Source organism: Mesocricetus auratus, unplaced genomic scaffold, assembly GCF_017639785.1.
Source record: "Mesocricetus auratus isolate SY011 unplaced genomic scaffold, BCM_Maur_2.0 Super-Scaffold_100015, whole genome shotgun sequence".
NCBI classification, from domain to species: Eukaryota; Metazoa; Chordata; class Mammalia; order Rodentia; family Cricetidae; genus Mesocricetus; species Mesocricetus auratus.
This window is the reverse complement of record NW_024429198.1, coordinates 7276162-7300006: the sequence shown is the minus strand read 5'-3', so window position 1 is coordinate 7300006 and position 23845 is coordinate 7276162. Positions and strand designations below refer to the sequence as shown.

At 43.0% G+C, this 23845-nt stretch overlaps 1 protein-coding gene across 1 annotated transcript; it reads left to right on the top strand.

Annotated features, from left to right (window-relative positions):
- The first annotated feature begins 1740 nt into the window (after nucleotides 1–1740).
- On the top strand, nucleotides 1741–19559 carry Tars1 (threonyl-tRNA synthetase 1). The gene is made up of 19 exons (XM_040757618.1): nucleotides 1741–1910; nucleotides 3736–3813; nucleotides 6721–6911; nucleotides 7276–7399; nucleotides 7659–7780; nucleotides 8210–8327; nucleotides 8515–8579; nucleotides 8658–8736; nucleotides 9430–9576; nucleotides 10399–10497; nucleotides 11722–11888; nucleotides 13346–13508; nucleotides 13589–13726; nucleotides 14056–14133; nucleotides 14254–14354; nucleotides 14441–14545; nucleotides 15643–15715; nucleotides 17757–17871; nucleotides 18577–19559. Exons 1-19 carry the CDS (start codon nucleotides 1857–1859, stop codon nucleotides 18723–18725), a joined length of 2166 nt encoding a protein of 721 aa, XP_040613552.1. The 5' UTR covers nucleotides 1741–1856; the 3' UTR covers nucleotides 18726–19559.
- Nucleotides 19560–23845: the final 4286 nt, after the last annotated feature.

Sequence of the window (23845 nt, the reverse complement as noted above, 5' to 3'; positions counted from 1 at the left end):
AGTTGTTTTAGGTCAACATCAATAACTAGAGTATTTGGGAGCTGGAGCAATAGCTCAGCAGTTAAGAGTACTAGCTACTCTTCCAGAGGAACTGGGTTTGATGTCCAGCGTACACAACTGTCTGTAACTCCAATTCTAGGGGATCTGACACCCTCACACAGACACACATACAGGTAAACCACCAACCTATGTAAAATTAAGGGAAAATATTAAAGATTAAAAATCACCACTTGTATTTCTATATGAACAGGACTACATATATATCCACACATCTCCATAAGCAAATGCTCAGAAACAGTGTGGGTGCAGACAGATTTTCTAGGAGAGAAAATGATCTGACTGGGCAGAGAAAACAGTATCCTCCTCCTTTATCAGCAGGCATTCAGGGTTGATAGCTTAAGGAGTACCTCTACTAGTTTTCTTTTGCCCAAAGGTTGCACATCAGGAACTTAGTCCTTTACACTAATGTTCTCAGCTGTGAGTCACCCAGCGAGATGTTAAGCAATGGCTATTGGAATATTTAGTTTCACAACTGGAGAAAGGAAAGTATTGACTCTGAGTGGCTTAGAGAATTATTTTAGCATCGTATAGCACATAGAATAGTCTAGCACACAAAAATACTTTCTTAGCCTAAATATTAATAGTGATGAATCCCAGAAAACTCTAACCCTAAGCTTTTGGGACTTAGGTAAAAACAACATATTTAAATCTAGTCGTCATTTCTTTTCAGTGAAAAGACATTCCTGAAAGCTACTTTTCAGAGAGACTGATAGGTGGAGAAGAATCGGTGGCATGCCAGTACCCTCAGAAACGGCAGGGGTTGCCTGCTGAAAAATAAGGAGAGAGGGCTAAATGCTGTTTTACAAATCTGCAAACACGTTGGAAGATATGCACCTTGGAAATGAGAAGATACTCATTGAAGTTATCCAGGGCCTATTTTTCCTAGGCAAGAGGTTGGATCTCTGTGAGTTTGAGGCCAGCCTGGTCTACACAGTTAGCTTCAGGACAGCGGGGTACACAGTCTCAGAAAACGGAAAGGGGAAAAAGGGAGTGGTGGTTTAGGGTGGACACTGTGGCAAACGCCTTTAAGCCCAGAATTTGGGTGGCTGCCGCGAAGGCTCCCAGATCAGTCGGGTCTATATTGAAGGTTTGAGGCTATCCCTGGCTACATAGTGAGAAAAACAACAAAAAACCAAGTGGTGCGCTATTAGGGTAAGCGGTCCAATCAGAGCACAGATGCTCAAATAAGAGAAAGCTAATCTCGAGACCCCGAATTGCAAAAGACTTTCGTGTGGAGTCAGAAGTTATTTGTGTGGCTTCTAAGGGAAAGCTCCGTGATGCACTGAGGAATAATTGAGGAATGGCGCTTGTCGCCACAAACCAAAGCGGTTCCGTCCCCACAAGGAAAGCTTGAGTCGCCACTTCAAACTGTCGCAGGCACCCAACAGGGCAGGTAGAGGGCGTGCGAAATAAGCTAAAGCGCCGGACCGAATCCAGCTTGCCCACTACTACCCGGAAACTCGGCCGAAGCCGCTCGTGTTCACTACGGTGGCCGCTAAGGCCCCGCCGCTGACAGAAAGTCAGGCGGGCAGGAGGGCACTTGCGGATTTCCTAGAAAGGCTCGGCACTCCCCCAGCCGTTCTATTGGCTGAGAAATGGTAGGGCCCGCCTCTCTGAGTAGCCCATTGGTCGTGCGTCCCATCGCAGTTGGGCGGGGCCTGGCCCACCATTGCATCAGCTGGTTCCGGCTAGGCCACGTGGCGCACGCGCAGTGTGGAATTGCCGGTCCTCGCCGCCGCCTTAGGGTCTTCTTTAGGGTAGCTCTCGGGTTTTGTCTGTCTCTCAGCGGTCCTCCCATGTCGGAGGAGAAGGTCAGCAGCCCTTCGGGGAAGATGGACGGCGAGAAGCCGGTGAGCAGGCGCGGAGGCTGGACGTGCTCTGGTGCCGGGCGGGAGTGGATAGCAGCAGGGTCCTGCCGGCGTTGGGGAGCCTCAGCGGGCAGGGGTGGTCGGGAGTCGTCCTCATCCCGGGTCCTGCGAACTGAGACTGAGCAGCTTGCTCAGAGCTAGACAGTAACCGTGGGGGGCTTGGACTCCCACACATTTGTATCCCTAAAGTAGGCGGAAAGAACATTGCAGAACTTTTAAAGTCCTGAACTTTTGTGGAGCAGAAAGCCCTAGTTTAGGAGGGAAAATGACAGTCCCCGAGACCAGATCCAGTTTGACCCAAGACTGGGTGCTTTATGATAAGTAAATGGTGTAGGTTAGATGGCTCCATTTGACAGACTGCTTGGAAATTAGGCTGGGTGCTGGAGGCGTCCTAGATAACAGATAACTTCACACATGTCCCCGTTAAAGCCAACAAATGTTCTGAGAATTTGTTTGCCCTGGCATTTAACCGGACAGCGCAGGTGGCAAGACGAGTAAGATCGATTCTCTGACTTTGTGGGTGGGTGGGGGCATAGAGTACAAGACTGGAAAATCCAAGTTCTGTGTGATCATCTCAGTTGCGTTACAGAGGAAGCATCGAACTTGGTATGGCCAGACTGTTTCACTGTATTTGGAAAATTGAGGTCAGGGGAAGCAGGCGGGACAGGGCTGTCCAGGTACAGAGGGTGAGTTGTGTCTCAGCTGTATTGGAAGATGCAGGAGAGACACGGGAAATAGAGATCGAGGATATCAGTGGTCTCTACATGCAGGGTTTTAATCAGTGAAGTGCTGTATATGAACTGTGTTGTCAAAACTGACCTGGCATTGGGGTTTAAGGAGAGGGGAGGCCCTATGACACAGGCTGTTTGAGTAGTCCAGGTGAACATCCCTAAGGTCTTCGGCAAGAGGACTTTCCATCCAGGACATAAAATGTTTATGTGTGCATTCTAAACTACAGATCTAAGGTGATGAGTGATAACTACATGTAGATGTTGTTTCTTTTACCCTTTCGCTCCCTTCAGGACTGTCCTTAAATCCTACTCTTAAACCCACTCCTGTTACTTCAGAGTCCCCTGGATTCTTAAGGTTTGCATGAGGCTAGGAGTTAGCCAAGATAATCACTCCCTGAGCAGGCTTGTAGGAAAACGTTAGATAGAGATTTTGTGAATAAAATTACTTGAAAGTAAAATGTGGTATTATTGCCTCCATAATAATCAGGTGTCTTAAATTTTGGAAAGCTTACTTGGTGGGGTACAGATCTAACCCAAAAGTTCTCTTGTCACTGAGCTACATCTCCAGCTCCACAGGCCAAACCTTTTATTCCTTTCACTCTTAATCTTCACAACAAGGCCGTCTGAAGTAACATAGTTACGCCCAGTTCACAAGAGGGAAAACGGAGCCTAGAAGTGAACTGATGAGTGATCACACAGCCCACTTAGGCTCCCTGGAGCTGCCTGTGGGCTGAATAGGTAGGTAGGTAGTATACTCCCCCGCCCCTGCAATAACTCATGTTGACCAAGGTGTATAATTTCTTGTTGCTTTGCATTTACTACAGGTCCAAGTCTAAAGGGAAAGTTACAGAAACTTTGGGGAAGTGTACATCCATAAGTGGCCTTCTACTTTTTAGGGCTTGTTTTTATTACAAGTTGTCTAAATTGTTTGTACCAGTGGTGGAATTTCCAGTCTTTCAGAATAAGATTGTCCTTTTCAATTTTTGTTTTATTTAGCTAATGGCTTTCGTAGCTGCAGTTTCGGGGAAAATGTCAGATTAGGTTGAAATATGAGAACTTCTCTTTTGCTTTTTTAGGTGGATGCCAGTGAGGAGAAGCGAAAGGAAGGAGGCAAGAAGAAGAAGGATGGAGGTGGAGATGGAGGCCGAGCGGAGGTAAAACAAGCTCCCACTGTGGGGTCTCTAAGGCGGGAGGGAAGGAGGGGGAAAGACTGTGCTTGTACCCATTCGGCACATGTGGGAGCCAGAGGGCAGCTTGTAGACTGTCCTTCTGCATTCTGGGTGCTGAGGATACAGTGCAGATGTTCGCTTGGTAGCCCCTGTGTAAGGATTCCTATGGTCACTGAAGGCAGGTAGCCCCTGTGTAAGGATTCCTATGGTCACTGAAGGCAGGTAGCCCCTGTGTAAGGATTCCTATGGTCACTGAAGGCAGGTAGCCCCTTTGTAAGGATTCCTATGGTCACTGTAGGCAGTTAGCCCCTGTGTAAGGATTCCTATGGTCACTGAAGGCAGTAAGGTCACACTAGGTGGAAAACGAAGAGTTAGGAAAGAGCCTGAGAGGGAAAAAGGTTGCAAGGACATGACAGTGCAGAGGGACAAGTGCATCATTGTTAGATGAGCTCACAGTGGATTTAGATAGAAACATGAGAGATCAAAAGCATAGGGAAATCACTAGGCTGCCAAGACTGAATGCTGACTTTCTATTTCTTTAAGTGAGGTGTGAAAGGGGTAAGAGCTTAGTGTTAGGTTCCTACAAGTACATAAAGAGCCAAACAGAATCCAGTCCCTTGATTCCTTTCTTATTGCTTGGATCTGCTGCTTCTGGGGTCTGGTTTACTTATATCCAGAAAATTATTCAGTAGCTGGGCTCAGTGCCACAAAACTGGCAGTTCAAAGCCATCCCAGAATGCAGTTGGTTCCTGGTGCTTGAGGAGGTGTTTTATGCGTGTTGTTCTGTGGTTTTGAACTTGAACTGCTATAAACTGTGCCTTGCATTTTGCATTTAGTCATTGTAGTTTTATTGGGAACCTTGGAAAGCTATAGGAGCACAAAGCACTAAGCTTTTTTGAAGTGACGCCACCAATGGACTTTAAAGAGCTGGTTATAAAGCTGGAATAGTGATACACACCCTTAGTTCCCAGTGTTTCGGAACCAGAGGAGAATGCCGAGTTGAAGACCAACCTAGGATACATAGTGAGACCCTGTTTTAGAAAAACAAAACACAAACCCTGTTTGTATAATGCCGAGTTGCTAACTTTAGAACCATTTCTGTTTACAAAATGGCTTTACAGGTGACATAGGACGGAGTTGCCTGTGTTCAGCCAATCCCTGCTCATTTTACACCAGTGTCTGTGGGAAGAGTTGTTGATAGTGAATCTTAAGATTTGCAAGTAAAGAGTAATACGCATGCCCCTTAATTTCCTTGTTATACTTTGGGTGAAATTGTGTGTATTGCCCTGTTACAGATTGAAACATGGCTTAGTAATAGAAAACAAGTAGTCCAATGACTCTTCTGAGAATTTTAGATGGATATGTGATTATTCTGTGTTTTAGATTATCTTTACAAATAAAGGGTGGGCAGTGATGTGTTCACCACCTTGCCTTCTCTGTGCTCCCATCATTTGCAAACTGGTCATGGTGACCTTCTAGGGACATACAGGCTTTACCCATCTGCATTTCCAGGGTGTGGCATGGTGCACTTGCTCAGTTAATATTGTGTAAATTTAACTAAGTTATTGTGCTTATAAAATGCCAAGTAGATACAGAAATAGACTGTAGTAAGACATGGAGGGTTCGTGGGAAGGGATAATCAAATACACATTGGATAGGCTGAGGTTGGTTTCATCTTTGTGCAGTGATGGGCTATGGCCATTGTTAGTTCAGTGGTTTTTCATTTGTAGTTATGGAGTCCCATGATAATCTGGTGGGATTGTAGGCGTGTGCAGTCAGGCTTGGCAATTTCTATATATGCACACATGTAGAAAGTCATAGTAAAAGCAAGCCATTTCTTTATTGCTGTTAATGACCATGTTACTACCAGGGCATCATGCCTTGAACCTGTAATCCTAGCCTTGTGGGTAGGGTTGAAGCAGGAGGATCATGAGTTCAAGGCTGGAGGAGGCTACATAGTATGCTTGAGATCTCCAAAGAGGTGGTGGGGGTAGGTACTAGGGAGAATGATCTATCTTGCTATCATTTGGAGGTAGAATTATCACCTTTACTACTTGCTTGAGCAATAGAAGTCAGATTTTTTTTTGATTGCAATCTTTTTCTTTGTCAGTGGTGTTTACATTAAATATTCTAGCTAATTATATTGAGTATATGGGCAATGGTGGTGTGTGCTATTTTAAATAACCTGAGAAAGATGACCATGGCATCTCTGAATTGGATAAATTAGTTTTCTTTAGTATTATCCTCCAAGTCAGATAAAGTTTTGGTTGGCCTAAAATCCAACCAGCTGCACAGAGTGCCCCTGATTAGGGTTCTAACCATAAGGTACTTCATTGTGTATCCGTGCAGTATTGCTCATAGATGAATTTACAATCATTTAGTTAGAAAAGGTCTTGAGTCCGACCATGCCAGGCATGCAACTATTGGTAGAGTGCTTGTTGAGCATGCAAGAAACCTAGGTTTTGGTCCCAAGGAACACATAAGCCAGGCATATAATACACATTTAATCCTAGCCCTCTAGGTGTTAGGAAGATCTTGAGTTCAATGTCATCCTTGAGACCTGTCTCTAGAAGCAAAGAAGGAAAGCCTTAGGAGGGCATCTTAAGAGAAAAAAGTCACCGGAACAAACTGTAAATTATAAAATGGTAATTGTTTATCAGTTCAAGATGTTGGCAGCTCAGCTGTTTATTTTTTATGTTTTTTTTTATTTTTGAATAAAACTCAGTCACCTATTTTCTTCACCTACCCTTACTTAGGACTAGTAATGCCAGTGTTTATTGTGATCTGTGAGCCAGTCTGAATTTGTCATCATGGATTTTTGTATTATATACTATTATTGTTTCTTAAAGCAAGTATTGTTAATTACTTATAGCTTTGTTTGTCCATTTACAGTTGAATCCTTGGCCTGAATATATTAACACACGCCTTGATATGTATAATAAGCTAAAAGCAGAGCATGATTCTATCCTGGCTGAAAAGGCAGCAAAGGATAGCAAGCCAATTAAAGTCACTCTGCCCGATGGCAAACAGGTGGACGCAGAGTCCTGGAAAACCACACCATATCAGATTGCATGTGGAATTAGGTAAGCACTACACCTCCTTTGACCTTCTATGGTTATAATGTAACTAAATGTTCATTTATTTTTGCCAGGTATATCCTGATAATACTCTTATGTTTCTGCTCAAGGTGTTTAATTTACTTGAGATCTTTGAAAATTAAGGTGATGTGGAACTTTATAGTCCAGACTTAGTGTTAATTTCTGAAGGTGCATGGCTTGGGTGCACTGTGTTGTATTTTAATGCATACATCACCTGGGGACTCTTGGGAAGCAAATGCTAAATGTGGCACCTCTGTTTTTAATCATTCACTTCTCAAAGCAGTCGTTTTTAATAACTAGCCTTCATCAAGCCTTGCCAGGTACCAACTTTTTCCTCTTACATTTTAAGTCAAGGCCTGGCTGACAACACCGTTGTCGCTAAAGTGAACAAAGTTGTTTGGGACCTGGACCGCCCGCTGGAGACGGATTGCACTTTGGAGCTTCTCAAGTTTGAGGATGAGGAAGCACAGGCAGTAAGTGTCTCTCCAGTGTCTGCTAGTGTACAGGAAAGGCTGGAAATGAGTTTTGTCTCACTGTGCTGATAGGTGGCTCGGTGGTTTTCAGCTGTAACCTGGAGGCCGCAGTTGTTTATGGACATCTCTCACTATTTGTGGCTTTGGTTGTAAATCTTGAAGACATTGCTTTGGGTGTATCCTGTCTGTGTCTTTCAAACAGTAACTCGTCATGTATCTGCCAAGACTAAAGCCATCTCATGTTTCCTTACATTCTCAGGTATATTGGCACTCCAGTGCCCACATAATGGGCGAGGCCATGGAAAGAGTCTATGGTGGATGTTTATGTTACGGCCCACCAATAGAAAATGGGTTCTATTACGATATGTACCTTGAAGAAGGGTAAGTTAAGACACTGGATGAAGGGGAAATCTGAGTGGCCGTGGGTGTGCATGGAACTTTAAAGTATTGTCAGTGAAGGAGACAATCTACAGCTCACAGTATAAAGCTGCTGGTTACGGTTACTGACAAAAGTTGAAATATTGAGAAGTATGTGTAGTGAAATCTCTGGGATTGTGCCCAGAGGCTTGTTGGGAAATGAATCGGGCTCTCCTTTTCCTTTATGCTGTGATGGAGTTTGGGGTTTGTTACTGGTGAGAAAATTCTCCACATGGCAGAAGCATAAGTTTGTGAACCTACAAATTTAATTTATGAAAAATCTAATGTTAAATCCTAATGTACGATGCAAGGCCCTATTTCAAAGTAGTTGAGAGAAAAAAATCCCTTCACTGATTTAAATGGAATATGGAAAGATTGTGTTTTCTCCTTCAGGGGTGTGTCCAGCAATGATTTCTCTTCTCTGGAAACTTTGTGTAAGAAAATCATTAAAGAGAAACAAACTTTCGAAAGATTGGAAGTGAAAAAGGAGACGCTACTAGAAATGTTTAAGGTAATCTGAGCATAACCAGTTTGACTTTATTAGCCAGTCATTGAAGTATTGCATCAGAGTTTCCTGTAGAGAAACGGAAGTGTCTTCAAATCACGAAACACGAGCATGCTCTTAAAAGTGTTCTTCCAGGTGCACGTTTAGAGATAAACAGGAGAGGCCAATGCGATGTCTTATTTCTCATTTTCAGTACAACAAGTTCAAGTGCCGGATACTGAATGAAAAAGTGAATACTCCAACCACAACTGTCTATAGGTGAGAATTTTGAATGCTGTTGAATGCAGCTCATTTGTTAATTTGCCTTTGCTGAAATTCCTTTTATTTGCTCTTTAGATGTGGCCCTTTGATAGACCTCTGCCGGGGTCCTCATGTCAGACACACTGGCAAGATTAAGACTCTAAAAATACACAAGGTAAAGCGTGCTGTGAATTGTTGGCAGTACTTATGACTCAGTTTCCATTGATTTCTCCTTTCTAACAATTTGTTTCAGTTCATTAGACGGAGGGTCACAGGTTTTGTTTTTAGTGCTGTATAGTGACTGGTGTATGTGTCTTCTGTGCCCCAGTATTTATTACCAGGCTAGCATAAGGGGACAGGGGTTTGGAGGAGTCACAGAATCTGGCAGTCGGCAGTCACAGCCCATCGTGACTTCAAAAGCTTTGAGACTCGGTGTTGGAGTTTGACTAATGATCACTCCAGTTGCTTTTTTTCATAGAACTAATCCTGTCAGTTTTATGCTGACTTAGAAATGCTGTAATTATGTGTGTTCTCTGAGCCCTGAGAATAACCACATCCATTCCAGGTGCCTTGTAGTGTTTATGGGTTCCTTTCCATTTGGTGTCGTGATTTTGCGGGAGGAGCCCTGTGCTCATGGGATTGTGATCTGGGGAGAGAACCTTCCTGAGGAAGGCAAGCAGAGAATTCTGTGCTGTGGAATGAGTCCACCCACTTGGGGTAGACCTCAAAACAGTGGGAGACGTGTCTTAGTAATGTGTGTGTTATATGTAGTTTCCTTGTCAAAGAAATTAGTATGGATTTGCTTTTTAAGATGATTGTGAGGAATAATACACTCTAAGTGTTGTGTCATTTTTGTCCTTGCTCTTAGAATTCTTCCACTTACTGGGAAGGCAAGGCGGACATGGAAACCCTCCAGAGGATTTATGGCATTTCATTCCCCGACCCCAAACTGCTGAAAGAGTGGGAGAAGTTCCAAGAGGAAGCCAGAAACCGAGATCATAGGAAGATTGGGAGGGTACGTTAAAGAACAGTGATGTATCTAGTTTGAGTTTTCCTCCAATTCATTTGTGAGCCTGCCCAGCGCTAAGTTTCTTTGGAAGAGGAGCTCAGGCTTCAGGCTCCTTAGTCTGGGAGCCCATCGTGTCTATCCTTCTGAAACCTTCAGAGTCCATCTCAGTTACTGTTACCGAGAACAGGGCTACTGACCACAGCTTCCCGTAAACACCATTTCAGAGCTGGCAGAACTAGACTTTGGAGACCCATCTCATGGGCTACTTGTGACACTGCCGAGTTGAATCTGAGTGGTCAGTCTCCCTGTTTCTCCAGAAGTATGGCAGTCACCAGTGGCTTCTGCGCTCTTTTTCTTTACTCTAGTTGCCGCTGGCCTCATGTTGGAGTTACATTTAATTCTTTAAACTTTTTTCCTCTGTAAAATGAAGTTTACTGCTAGAGGGCTTAGCTGCTGGAAATAAATGACTGCAATGGGAAAGCAGGCAGTGATTGGCAGGTTCCATCTCCCTGTCTTTCATTATCAGGGTGTTTTCCCTTTCTCTTTCCTGCAGCTCATATGCAAGCAAAGAGCAAAACAACAAATAACAAAACCCAGATCTCAGAGCTCTGGGAATTTCTATTGCATGCTACTGTTTCCTAACCCTTACTGGACTACTGACTGTCAGAGAGGTGACAGATTTGTGCTAAATTGTTAATCATTTGCAATTCTATACCACTAAGTTGTACCCAAGAAACAATGGCATGTTTTCTTTACTATTGGCACAGTTGAAATTTGGGACACCAATCATTTATACATTTATAAACAATGTTTTGCTCTTTTATCCAGGACCAAGAGCTGTATTTCTTCCATGAACTCAGCCCTGGAAGTTGCTTTTTCCTGCCCAAAGGAACCTACATTTATAATACACTTATGGAATTTATCAGGGTAAGCTTTATTTGTTACTGTCTTCTGAAGAGTTAAGATAGATGATGATTTTATTAGCTAGGATTTGCTAAAAGAAAGATAAATCTCTACTAGAGGGGAAAAGAAATATAAATGTTTCTTTTAAAACAAAGATGCTCGGTGGTTACGAGTGATTGCTGCTCTCCCAGAGGAGCCAAGTTCGGTTCCCCAGGACCCACTCAAGTGTCTCACTCAAGCTCCAAAGGATCTGACACCCTCTGCTGGCCTCAGCAGGCACCTGCATACATATAGCCTCCACTCAAATAACACACGTACATATACACACGTAAGAAGTTTGTAAAAAGTTGGGACTGCACAGATGGCTCAGTGGTTCAGAGTAATTGCTGCTCTACCAGGAGGCCTGAGTTTTGAGTCAAGCAGCTTTCAGCCATGCAGCTCACAGCTCCAGAGGATATAATGCCCTCTTCTGGTTCCTGTGGGTTCTTACCCCCAGGTGGCACAAATTCACATAGACACACACTCATGCGCATGAATAAATTTTTTAGAGTCATTCTAATGTGTGGTTTTGTTCATGGAAACAGGCAGAGAGTAGCTGCTGCTGTGTGTGAAGGGTCAGTAGCCTTTCACCTGGGACTGTGTTGTGTCTCTTGAAGCATTTGTGTTTTCTTTTTCAATTATGAACTATTTCAGGCATATATGTAAAGAAAACAGTTAGGTTTACTTGCCACCCAATTTAACATATTTGCATTGGGCTATATTTATTCACAGTTTTTGTAAAAAAGAAAAAAAAAGGTAGTATGTAGTGTTTTATTTTTAAGAAAGACCTCTTTGAGGGTTATACAGTTGGTGTGGCTCCTTATCCATGTGTTTTACATCTCCACATATAAGTACGTTTAGCATTTACTTGTGCTTGCGTGTGCCTCGGTTCACATGTATGGTCTTGTTGTGTATACTCACTGCATATTGTATTCTTCCGCGCCTACTGTGGAACGCCTGTCCTATCACGGTAGCTTATGCACTTACTACAGTGATACATGTTCTGTGTCTCTGCACCGCCAGCCCTGCCATGGTAGCATTACTTCTGGGAGCTTGCGTGCGCCTCCCTGCTTCCTCTTTGGTGCACCACCTACAGACGGAGTTTCTGAGTCATGATGTGTGTGCCTGGGTAGTGTCAAATTGCTCTGTGATTCCTCTCCCTCCACAGAGGTGAGCACTGACTTCCCTGTATGTGTGTTCTGCTCACAGAGTGAATATAGGAAAAGAGGGTTCCAGGAGGTCGTCACTCCTAACATCTTCAATAGCCGGCTGTGGATGACCTCTGGCCACTGGCAGCACTACAGTGAGAACATGTTCTCCTTTGAGGTGGAGAAGGAACAGTTCGCCCTTAAGCCCATGAACTGCCCAGGACACTGGTATCAAGCAGCCTTGTGTTTTTCTTTCTTTTCATTAAGCTTACCTGTATGTATCAGTGTTGAGTATATGGCACGTCTGTGGGATCCTGCAGAGTTCAGGTGAAGGTGTTGGAGCCGCTGAAGTTATGTGGTTGTGAGCCGACCCATATGGGTGCTAGGAACTGAACCCAAGTCTTCTGGAAGAGGAGTGGGCTCTTAACCCTTGAACCATCTATCCAGCCCTGTAGCTTTGCATTGCTCTTAAAGATTTTCCTGTTCTAGATTTCTTTAGCTCCTTTGACAGAGATATCAGTGTAGAACAGAGACTAAGAGAAGGAAGGTCTAAGGAGCAGGGCAGAACACAAGGGTAATAGAATATCTATGCCTTGAAAGCAGAAAGGAAAACTGGTCTCAGAGGGAGACAGGTGAGGGTAGAGAGGAGGAGGAGGAAGTGTAATGCTGTCTACAGTGAAAGTGTCATGGTGAGACCCACTTCATATGCTAATAACTGGAACCTTAGCCATCAGAATAGACTAAAATGCGCATTGTTGTCATAATAGCTTTCATGCTGATTAGCTTTATAGTCAACCAGGACTGGTCCTGGGCTTATAGCAAACAGGCAAAGTGTACTGAAAGTGGGCTTAAATGTGGGGCATAGCAAAGGACCACTATTCCTACCTTTTCTTCCTTCTTTGGAAGGAAATGTGTTTTAGCAGAACCCACTGCTGATGAGTTAATGCCCTTGGGAAATCAATCCTTCCCAGTGCCTCTGCCCCGAATTGTGAAAGGTGGACAGAAAGTAACCTCTGGGAGGCCCAAGAGTGATGCAGATGTACAGTTTGTTCATGTGTGCAGCTCCGGAGGCAGGTGATCCAGGCAGAGGTGCCGAAAGGGAAACACCTTTAAGAAACGGGGTGGTACCCATCAGGGAAACAGCTCAGGTCACTTCACAGCATTCGGTCTCTGATACACTTTGGGCCTGACTAGAGCAAGTGTGATACTAGTTTCCAGTGCTAGAAGTAATTTGTATGCAGCTAAAAATATTTCTTCATTATGAGCCTTTCATTAAATCTTCCCATTAATTGAATGTCGTCTTCATATTAGTGGAAATGCTGAGCATGAGGATTTGGCTTAAAACCTTGGGAATACATTGCTTTATTCTCTCTTAGCCACAGTTAATTGCATTGTAACTCACTTGTCATTATATCATGCAAGTGCTTCTGTTGCTTCAAGCTTGGGACTTGAGAATAATGTTGCTTGTGGCAAACTTAAATCAGTGTGTTTTTGACAGCCTTTCATGCTACTAAATAATATTTGAGGAAGAGTTCTTTCTCGTGAATTTTAAAATGTTCTGTTTTTGTTGTTACTTGTGAAATGCCTCACAAGTGCTAGTCAAGCACTCTGACACAGGACCTTTACCCTTGAGCAGTTAAGTACTACTACTCATGTGTTTTGTGTTGCTTTGCTTTCTCCTTCAGCCTTATGTTTGACCACCGGCCAAGGTCCTGGCGAGAGCTGCCTCTGCGGTTGGCCGATTTTGGTGTGCTTCATAGAAATGAGCTCTCTGGGGCTCTCACGGGACTCACTCGGGTTCGAAGATTCCAGCAGGATGACGCACACATATTCTGTGCCATGGAGCAGGTCTGTGTCCTGTGGGGCAAAATCCTCTAACAGACGTGTTTAAAAGTGGGAAAAATAACACTTTTTTTTCCTTTCTTAAGATTGAGGGTGAAATCAAAGGTTGCTTGGATTTTCTTCGCACAGTATATAATGTCTTCGGATTTTCGTTTAAATTGAATCTTTCTACTCGCCCAGAAAAATTCCTTGGAGATATTGAAATATGGAACCAAGCTGAGAAAGTAAGTGATGTTTTTAGTGTGCTTGAGAACTCACTCACACAGTTCCGGGAAGTCTTCTTAAGTGGCTACAAGCAAAAGAAAATGGCAGTATTTCCGGTGTTTCAGTGGGCTGATGATTTTATGTATGCCTCAGCATTGACTGGGTGTTTTCATACTCCATCAATTACTAAGCTGACTCTAAATGGGGGGCTTTGGTTTGTTTTGGAGGATGCCCCACACAAATACACCACAGACAGTAGGACTCAAGAAAACACCCAGGAGACTTTTAGGCAGGTAGAAGGAATGGTGCAGAGGAATAAAATTTCAAATTGCTTCTGCTTTATCTGTAGCAACTTGAAAACAGTTTGAATGAGTTTGGTGAGAAGTGGGAACTGAATCCTGGTGATGGCGCTTTCTATGGTCCAAAGGTCAGTCCTCCAGAATATTCGGGTAATGTGGATTTCAGTTATGGGTAAAGAAACATCACTTTAAATTGGGGAAGCAAAGAAAACTAAGAGCATCTCATCATAATTCTGTTTGCTTTTCAGATTGACATACAGATAAAAGATGCCATCGGCCGCTACCACCAGTGTGCGACCATCCAGCTGGATTTTCAGTTGCCCATCAGGTTTAATCTTTCTTACGTAAGGTGAGTTTCTGGTGTCTGCTCTGAGCTTCAGGCCGTATGTAGGACAACATATATATTAAGATAACACAAATTGCTCTTTTCTGTAGCCATGATGGTGATGACAAGAAGAGGCCCGTGATTGTTCACCGAGCCATCCTGGGGTCGGTGGAGAGAATGATTGCCATCCTCACGGAAAACTATGGGGGCAAGTGGTAAGGTCCTTCTGTGTTTTCCTTCCTGTTAAATTGTCTAAAGGAATGCCTTGTGCTTGTGAAATAGGAAGGGAGGTCCATGACAAGTGTTCACTAAAAGGCGTTGAACTCTGACCCACTATTTTAGTATTAGTACCTGTTGGGGTTAGAAGTGTGGTAGTTCAGAGTGAGACCCGTGTAAATTCTCAGGATTTATTAGTAATTATTTTTTAATCTTCAGACTTGATTTGTCTGAATGCTACATAAGGCTGGAGAGATGGCTTAGCAGTTAGAGCACTGGCTGTTCTTACAGACGACCTCAGTACATACTTTGTTTTTGATTGCTCTCCTGGCTTTGTGATTTTTTTCACCTGAATTAATGGATAGGCTTTTGGATTATCTTGTTCAGTTTTGCTGATGAGAATAAGCAACGTTTTGCCACCCTTAAGAAGCCAAGCAGTTTTTCATTGAAAAAGAAGTAAGCAAAACAGGCCGAGCCACTTGCCAGTGGCTCCATCTAACCCTGAAGTGCAGTCAAAAGGAGGCCAGGCTTAGAAGCACCCGTGATAGAGTCTTTCACAGGAAGAGTATAGGGCTAAAACTTTTGGAAAGTTATGTATTACTGTCATTTTTGGTAATTAGATGTGGTTACTTCAGATGTCACATTTTCATACTTGTCAACGAAGTAATCCTGTTTCAGTTAAAGGTCACAAAATCAAACAGGTCCCTGGCACACATTCTCTGGTGAGCTCATTCTTTAACCTGAACTCAGGATACACGGAAGGGGGGGGGGCACATTTAGTGTAGAATTTATTACTGCTTCAGCCTCAATGCTCGAGGCAACCAACCAGGTACTGTGGCTGTCAGCTTTGGTACAGGAGATGAGGCCCATTCCTGCCATCTCAGTGTGTTTTACCATCCACTGAGCAGTACAGATCTTACATACTTAGGGCTAGTTTCCTTCTTCCCTTGTCTTTAATAGTTTTTCTTTTCAAAGCCAAGTTGTAAAGGCCTGAAAGTAACTTGTACTGCTTTCAGGAAAAGATACTCCAAGTTAAGCAGTCTTTCCTTCTTGAATGTGCCCAAGCCCACACTCACTGTTGTCACTTCTGCCGCAGGCCTTTCTGGCTCTCGCCTCGCCAGGTGATGGTAGTTCCAGTGGGCCCAACATGTGATGAATATGCCCAAAAGGTAATCCTTAAGTAGGAGTTTGCTTTACATTTGAATCTGGTTTTAGGCTTTTTGCAATGGGAATCTTATTGTAGAGTCCATGATGGCTCTGGACTCAGTTTTCTGTCTTAGTCCCCTGAATAGTTGGGGTTGCCAGCATGTGCCACAACACCCATCCTGGTAACTGTGCTTTTAAGCTTTCGGGTTGATAAGCCATATATCCTTGTCAGGTGAAGTGCTTATTGTATCAAAGAGTGTAACTTTTCCATGTCTGATAGGCCTGGATGTTATACTTTGGAGCTTTGTCTTATTGGTTCCCTGACCACATGTGTTCACTTAGTGTTTTAGGTATACTTGTATATTTTAGTATTTGGTGTTATAAAGAAATGAATTAGCAAACAGCTTAAACTGTATTATTACATTAGAATTACATATCCCACTGAGGTGCCGGATATTTGCTGAGTTATTCGTTTGTTAATGCAGATGTTTTCAGTGACTTGAAATTCCTCTATTTTATTGTTGTGGCAGGTCAGGGTCTTGCCCCTCTAGCAAATGTGTGAACAGTCCTGTGGACTTTGCACCTCAAAGAACAGTCTGTTCTGCTTTACTGGTTGCTCCATGCTAGAGACATACACATGATTAACAATCAGTCAGTGATGAGCCTGGGTGTTGTGGTGAGCCTGTATCCCAGCATCCGGGTGGATGAAGCAGGAGTGCACTCAGCCTGGACTATAGAATGAGGCTCTTAAAAAAAAACAATAGGGGTGGGGAAGCAGTGGCAGATGACTCAGTAAGTTAAAGTACTTGCTAAGCAAGCCTAAGTATGAATTTGATCCTTGGAACCCACATAAAGAAGCCAGGATGTGCACATATGTAATCCCAACACTCCCATAGTGAGATGGAAGGCAGAGACAGGAGAATTGCCTGCAAGCTCGTAGGCCTTTGTAGTCTATAGGACACAGACTGGCAGAAACAAGCCAGACCCTGTCTGTCTCAGAACAAGGTACAAGTGGCCAACAAGGTGGCTCAGCAAATAAGGACACCTGCCACCTAGCTTAATGACCTGAGTCTAGTCCCTGGAACCCCAAGGTAGAAAAAAGAGAACTGACTCCTACAAGTTGTCCTACTCAAATCAAGATGGAAGGAGACAGCCAAGTCCTTGGGAAGCAAGCTTTACTGAAGCCTCGGTAAACGACTTCCTGTTTCCATAAGAACACATGCAGTCCATTGTGGATCTGACCTAAAGTGCATCTTCTCTTTTTCACTCTGGTCTCCATGTGTGTGCCTGACTAACAAACAATAACAGTAAGAGAGAACTTTTTAAATAAAAGTTGATCAGTGAGCAGTATTGTTAGCATCAAAATAGATGGTGATCTTATCTCCAAGTATCAAAATTGTACTCTGAACTCTTGATTTTTTTTGTTTTTTATGAGATAAGGTTTCTCTATTATGTAGCTCTGGCCATCTGGTTGTCCTGGAACTCTCTCTGTAGACCAGGCTGACCTCAAACTCAGAGACCCACCTGCCTCCCGAGTGCTGGGATTAAAGGCGTGCGCCACCACACCTGGGTGTGTACCCAGATCTTAACTCTATTTAAGAAACAAGGGGACATTAAGTCAGTTGATGAGCAGAGCTTTCCTTGTATTGTGTGATAGTTTTGTGTGCAGGCTGACACACAGCTGTTTCCTTTACAGGCATATCAGGAACTTGATGTGATCGTAAAGGGCTTCTTTATGTTTTGTTTCTTTAAAAAAGCTGATTGGTTTGGTTTTCTGAGTACTGATTTTTGTGGGTTTTCTAAACTATTTATCTTACTAGAGAAAAATGTCCCTTTTTGTTCAAGTTCAAACTCATGCATATGGAGCACTGTGACTGTGTTACATCTTTGATTCCAAAGATGTGGTTGTTAACTTTCAAAATGTAAACCCAAAGCATAATTTTGTGTTATCAGTTTTAGTATTTATATTAGCATTGATTTTTAACACATGCATAGTTAAATTCATGAAATACTTTAAATTTTGTAACATAATAAACTATAATTCTGATTCTCAATTGTTACTAGGTACGGCAACAATTCCATGATGCTAAATTCATGGCAGACATTGACCTGGATCCAGGCTGCACCTTGAATAAGAAGATCAGAAATGCGCAGTTAGCACAGTATAACTTCATCCTGGGTAAGAAGGGGAGGTTGCTAACCGTATGGGAGAAGCCGCTGAAATCTGGAGACTTAAAGCTCAATGGATCTTGGTTATGAATGACCTAGGTTCCTGTTGTATCTACTGTTCTATTACTGTGAGGAGACACCAGGATCAGGGCATCTTAGAAAAGAAAGCATTTAATTGGGGCTTGCTTACAGTTTCAGGGGCTTAGTTCATGACTATCATGGCAGGGGACGGCAGTAGCTTAGAGGTTATATCTGACCCAAAAGCTGGGGGTTGGGGGGGAAAGAAAGCGAGCACCCATGAGGACCATTCTCATTCAAACCACATGGTTCCCTCTTTTGTTTTTCTTACTTTGTTTGTGGTCCTGGAATTGGGCCACAAATTTGGGCCAGTGATTGCACTTGCTAGGTTCCTGAAAGCATGATTCTAAATACTCAGTGTCCTCTTTGCACAGCAAGGAAGTTTAGGGGTGAAAAATTGCCGAAGGGTTGTTTACAAATGTGTACCTTCATGGAATTGCCTCTATATCATTTGTTGTTGTTAAGTTCACTGGATTAAGTGGCTCAGGACGGAAGTTTTGGTACTTGATCTAGGTCCTTTTGTAACTACAACATTTTAGAAGCCTTGGTCATCTGTCCATCTCAGTGTGTCTTAAGTTACGTTTAGTCCGTCAGGTGATTTCTGCTGTCTCACAGAGCCTTGTGTCTTACGCTCTAGTTGTTGGGGAAAAAGAGAAAGCCAGTGGCACTGTGAACATCCGCACCAGGGACAATAAGGTCCACGGGGAGAGAACTGTCGAGGACACTGTGGCGCGACTGCAGCAGCTCAAGCTAACCCGCAGCAAGCAGGCGGAAGAGGAATTTTAACAGGGACATCGCCGGCACTGGCTGAGCCTAAAGAAGACCAGTGCTCCATCCCATAACCTAGTGCCCTGGGAAACTTGAGTTTATAATGAATGTGGAATAATTCTACAGTCCGCATGAGTCAGTCTTTTTGATTTGGACAAGTCGTAAAGAATGTGTTAGATGGGGGTCAGTAAAGGAACCATTAAAATTATTTTATTCATTAAATGTCTCAGCAATGGAAAATCAGGGGGCATGTTTTAATGTAACAGTTACTTTGTATGAATTCAATCAATTAAAAACTAAAAAAATTTAAAATGTGCTTAAAGAAAAACCAGGATTGAATTATGGTGTGAAAATTTACTGCTGCAGATATCAAGACCTCATTATCCTCGTGTTTCTGTAGAAGCACCGGGGTCAGTGTGCCTCCGTGTCCAGCAGGAAGTGCAAGTGTTTGGGAGGGCAGGTCATAGCATTCTGATTCCCAAATGGGATGGAGCTGGCTGCTGGCTTGTTAGTGGTAAGGTAAACATTTCCTTTTGAGATGACACTTTTGTTTTCCTTTTGGATAGAGACCTTTAAATGACTTAAAACAATGTTGTACAAACTCTTAGGGACATGTCTTCAAAGAAAGCTGCCTATGGAAGACTGTTCCTTGTCAAGTGGGTTCTCTGTTATGATGAATACTTTTTAAATTTTTCTATCAGCAAGTCATTTATGGAGCAAAGGAAATTCTTGTATCATTATGTATTATTTCCCTCTTATTTTAGTCATTTTCAGAAGTCATCTTGTCGCATCTGAAACCCAACAAAGAGAAGCATACATAGGTTAATCCTCTAATAAAGGAGGTGACATCTGTCTTGGCTTTGTTTTTTTGGCAATTTCCTATCCGACGCTCCTGAGGGCTTTAAGAGCTATGCTTTGGTAGGGTTGTCAAAACTTTAAAACAGATTTTGTATCCTGTGATGTCATCTTCTGATCCATTTACTGATTTGTATTTGTTCATTCCATCGATTAGAAAGTTCATGTTTTCGGGACTGAGGATGAATGACTGCCTACAGCAAGCTGGGTCATGCTCTTCTACTGAGCCACACTTCCAGAGTACTGCATGTTGTAAATGCCTTCTGGGCAAACAGTTTTACTAATTTCAGTGTCTCTGGACCTTTTAATGCATTTGCTGATTCACTTTCATGTGTGACTTTGAGTTACAAGTCTGGTATGTCAAGACTGCTTTTGGACAATCAACTTCCTTAATTTGTATTTTATTGAAGGAGCTGGTATGCCAAAAAACACTCTGGAGATAGAGCTGGCCAATTAAGTGAAAGCAGAAGCCTCCTTGTAGACCTTTTAAAATTTTATTTCTTGTGCATGTATGCACTGTTGGTGCAGTTTTAGCTCTCTCTGTCAAGAGAATACATACACATTTACTAATGGAACATTTAATTTCTAATGTGTTCTCAGGTTTTAAACATTTACTTGAAATGATTATTCATAGAGCTGAAATCAACCAGCAGCAACCACCAATTTTAGTATCCTAATATATAATAAGGACACTTGTATTTATTAGTTTAGATATCATGTGTGACTCCATAACAGAATTCCATCCATTTTGTTATTTGCTGTGGCAGCTTGCCCACCAAAGAGATAAGAAGCTTGACTGACTAGTGTCAAGTCTGCAAGTTTACTACCTGCTGTGTGGGTTGGACTTGGTAAAGGGGAGGAATTTGTGCTTTCCCTGCCTTATACTTTGCATAGAAAGCGTTCTGAATGACTTCTGCAATCTCAAAGTGGCTGTGAAAATGAAAAGCACATTTTGATGTAGTTAACCAGTAGAGCACCTGGGGTCAGCTGTGTGCGGTGGCACATGGATATGTGTAGTCCCGGTTACTGTGTAGGGCAGGAGGACCCCACATGTTTGAGATTCATGTGGGCAGCAGTGAGATCCTGAAAACAAACCACTTATGTCATGTGGTAGACCTGATAAACTGGAATGGAATCCCAAACTCTGGATGGAGGCCCAGGGAATGGGTGAGAGAAATCACCATTTGACTAAATTATTGTGGCCAGATTTCCAATAGTGGTCCCTAACTTACATATGCAGTTTCAGCAAAGGTGGCCATTTTCCTATCATCTTTTTGAGATCATTTTTAGTTACCAGGACTGAACATCCTCCTGTTTTTGGATTTCACAGAAGTTTAGTCTTTTAATTCCATCTCTTGACATCTCCCGCCCCTGGCTCTTCTTATGATGTCCATGGCCAGCCAATCATTTACAGACCTTTCCCCAACACTCTCTTTGCATGCATGTCCTGCTTAACCTATTGTGTAAGTACCTAGCCTCTTCTCCAGTTCTAGAGTTACAAGGTCCTGTGTAAGAAGAGAACTGTCTGAAGTAGGGAGAATTTGAGCCACTGCCTACTGGGGATTTCTACTCGAAGCTGCTCCTGATTTGTCTGCACAGGTGTAGCTCAAGGCCCTCAATAAGAAGTACATCTCCCTTCAGATCTGTCTTTCTCAGCTTATTTGGGCATCTGGAAAGCACACTTTCCAACTGTCACACTCCATGTGCTGGTGGCTCATGCTAATTCCTTAAAGGTTGGCAAAGGCGGATGGATCTTTGTGAGTTCAGTTCAAGGCCAGCTTGGTCTACAGAGAGTTCCAGGACAGGACAGGCTCAAAACAATACAGAGAAACCTTGTCTTCAAAAACCAAAAAAAAAAAGAAAAGAAAAAGAAAAAAAGTAGCTCACACCAGTGCCACTATCTCTCCTTGAATTATGTCTTCCTCCTTTTAAAGCTAACCACATTAAAACAGTTGGACTTATGGACTCAGGTATGATCTGTGAAGTGAAAAAGTTGGGTTGGTATCCTAACCGCAACTTGTGGTTGAACAACCTTGGGCAAATATAACTTCTCTGAGCCTTTTGCTGCTGGTCAAATGTGTGTACTGTATCTTGTGGTGTGCAACTGTTATGACAAGTTTACAATTTTTGTTTCATATAAGACAGTATTGATATTGCTCATCTGCTCCTGCCTCAATAGTTATCCCCTTTATATTAACTTCTCAGTTGCCTCTGACCGCTCAAGCTAAAAGAACCAACGTCTTTTTTTCTATATTGTATGTATTCTGTGCCCCTCAGTTCAGACTACAGCTTTAACAAAACCAACGTGTATTTTCCAGAGAGCAAAAAGTGCTCGTGGTTGCACTGAGAACTCAGGCTCTAATGATAGAACTAGTCTGGGCAGTGAACACACTGGATGTGATCCTTGCTGATCTAGCAAGAGAAAAAAACTCAACACACTTTCACTGCTTAGGTATAGTTGACAGAGCATTGAGTGTGGAGGGGGCATGAGGCCGCAGAATCCGGAACGCAGGGCTGTGGAGAACGGAAGGAATGGACTGATAGTCAAGAGGTATCCAAAGGAGAGGTGCCTGGACCAGTGGAGGAGAAGCAGCAGCAGGGCCAACAGGATGACCAGACTGAACAAAAGAATGAGAAGCTGAGTGAAAAAGAGATTCAATTTAGATCAGATTCACAATCGACTGTATGAGTATTACAGAAACAGGAAGTCGTTTATTGGAGGTTTTGGTAAAACTTGTTTCCCAAGGAGTGATTTTTGAAGTTGTCAACTTCTACAAGTGCATTATGTATCGACAGCAACACTAAGGAGTCTGTCTCTGGCTTCTGATACCCAGTATTTACTCTGGTGAAGTTTGAACCCTAAAATATAATAAATAAATTGTTTACCTTCAGACAGCAGAGGGCAGCCTTACACTCTATCCAGCTAGATGCAGGCACTAAACAAGGTTGGAGCAATCAGTTACCTTAAGGTTAGCTTGAACTAACTTGAACCACATTGTCCCATCACTGGAGAGGAGTAATGGACTTCAGCAACATCAGTGAACCGCATTTGTAAGTTGCAACAGGGCTTTCCCTGGTCATTCTCAGTAGCCTCTAGTGGAATATCAATGTGGCATAGCCAATATTGGGAAGTATACAAGAGGCAACAAAGAGACTGGCAAGGGTATTGGGGCTGTCCCTGTCACCTCTGATGGAGAAGGGATGAAGGAGAGTGAAGTGTCGGGGGTCCAGATTCGGTGGGGTGATGTCTGGTTTGTGAGAACAGAAGCAAATGCTAAGGAGGAATAAACCCCTGTGCGCACTTCACAGGAGCAAAGCTGCACCATAGTATAGAGCAGTTAACAGTGAAGCCTGTCAAGACAAGATTCCAAGGGGAGGAACACTGTCATTCCGCTTTAAAATAGTCCAGCACAGGAACATTCTTGGAGGTCTGTGAAATGCTAGCAGGGTGTTATCAGGATCCCATCCATCAGATCACTTGCAGTGCAGGTTGCTGCAAAAATGTAGGAACCTACACATTGTGACAGTCTGATGACAAGCCCAGCACTCTCCATTCTCCACTGGAATAGACAGCCTAGTATTTCTTTCAGCCTCCCAGCACCTTCTAGGGGTGGGATGGGGTTGAAGCTAAGGTATTTTGCATACTACATATGCACCAGTGAGCTACTTCCCAGCCCTCTTTTTACTTTGAGATAGACTCTCATTAATTTGCAGAGGCTGGTCTTGAACTTACCTTATATCCAGGTAGATCTTGAACCTGTGATCTTCCTGCCTCAGCCTCCTCCCAAAGAGCTGGGAGTGCATGGATATGTTTCTAACTGAACTTTTATAAACTGTTTTTTTTGGGGGGTTCCCTATAAACTGTAGGTGATTGAAATTGAACTCAGGATCACTACAGGTCATAGTAGGCTAGCAGGAGGGCAGAAATCTTAGGTTAACATGTATAGGTCTGGGTTTTTTACATACCTGCATGAAATTATATTCTGTGGCTGTATCACAGTTTAATTCAGAAACTATTAGGAACTTCAAGTTGTCACTGTTTGTTTTGAATTTTCAATTTTATTTTTGTTGCTGTGTAAACTATGCTTCAAAAAATGTTGTTTACATGCATTGCTATATGATGCTCTTCACAAAGAACAGTGTCTCAGAAGTGGGGTTCAAGGCCAGAAAAATCTTCCTGCTGTTCTGTTCCCCCCTATTTTTATTACTTTTTTTTTTTTTAGAAAAAAGCTTGCTTCACATGTCAATCCCAGCTCCCTCTCCTTCCCCTCCTCCCACATCCC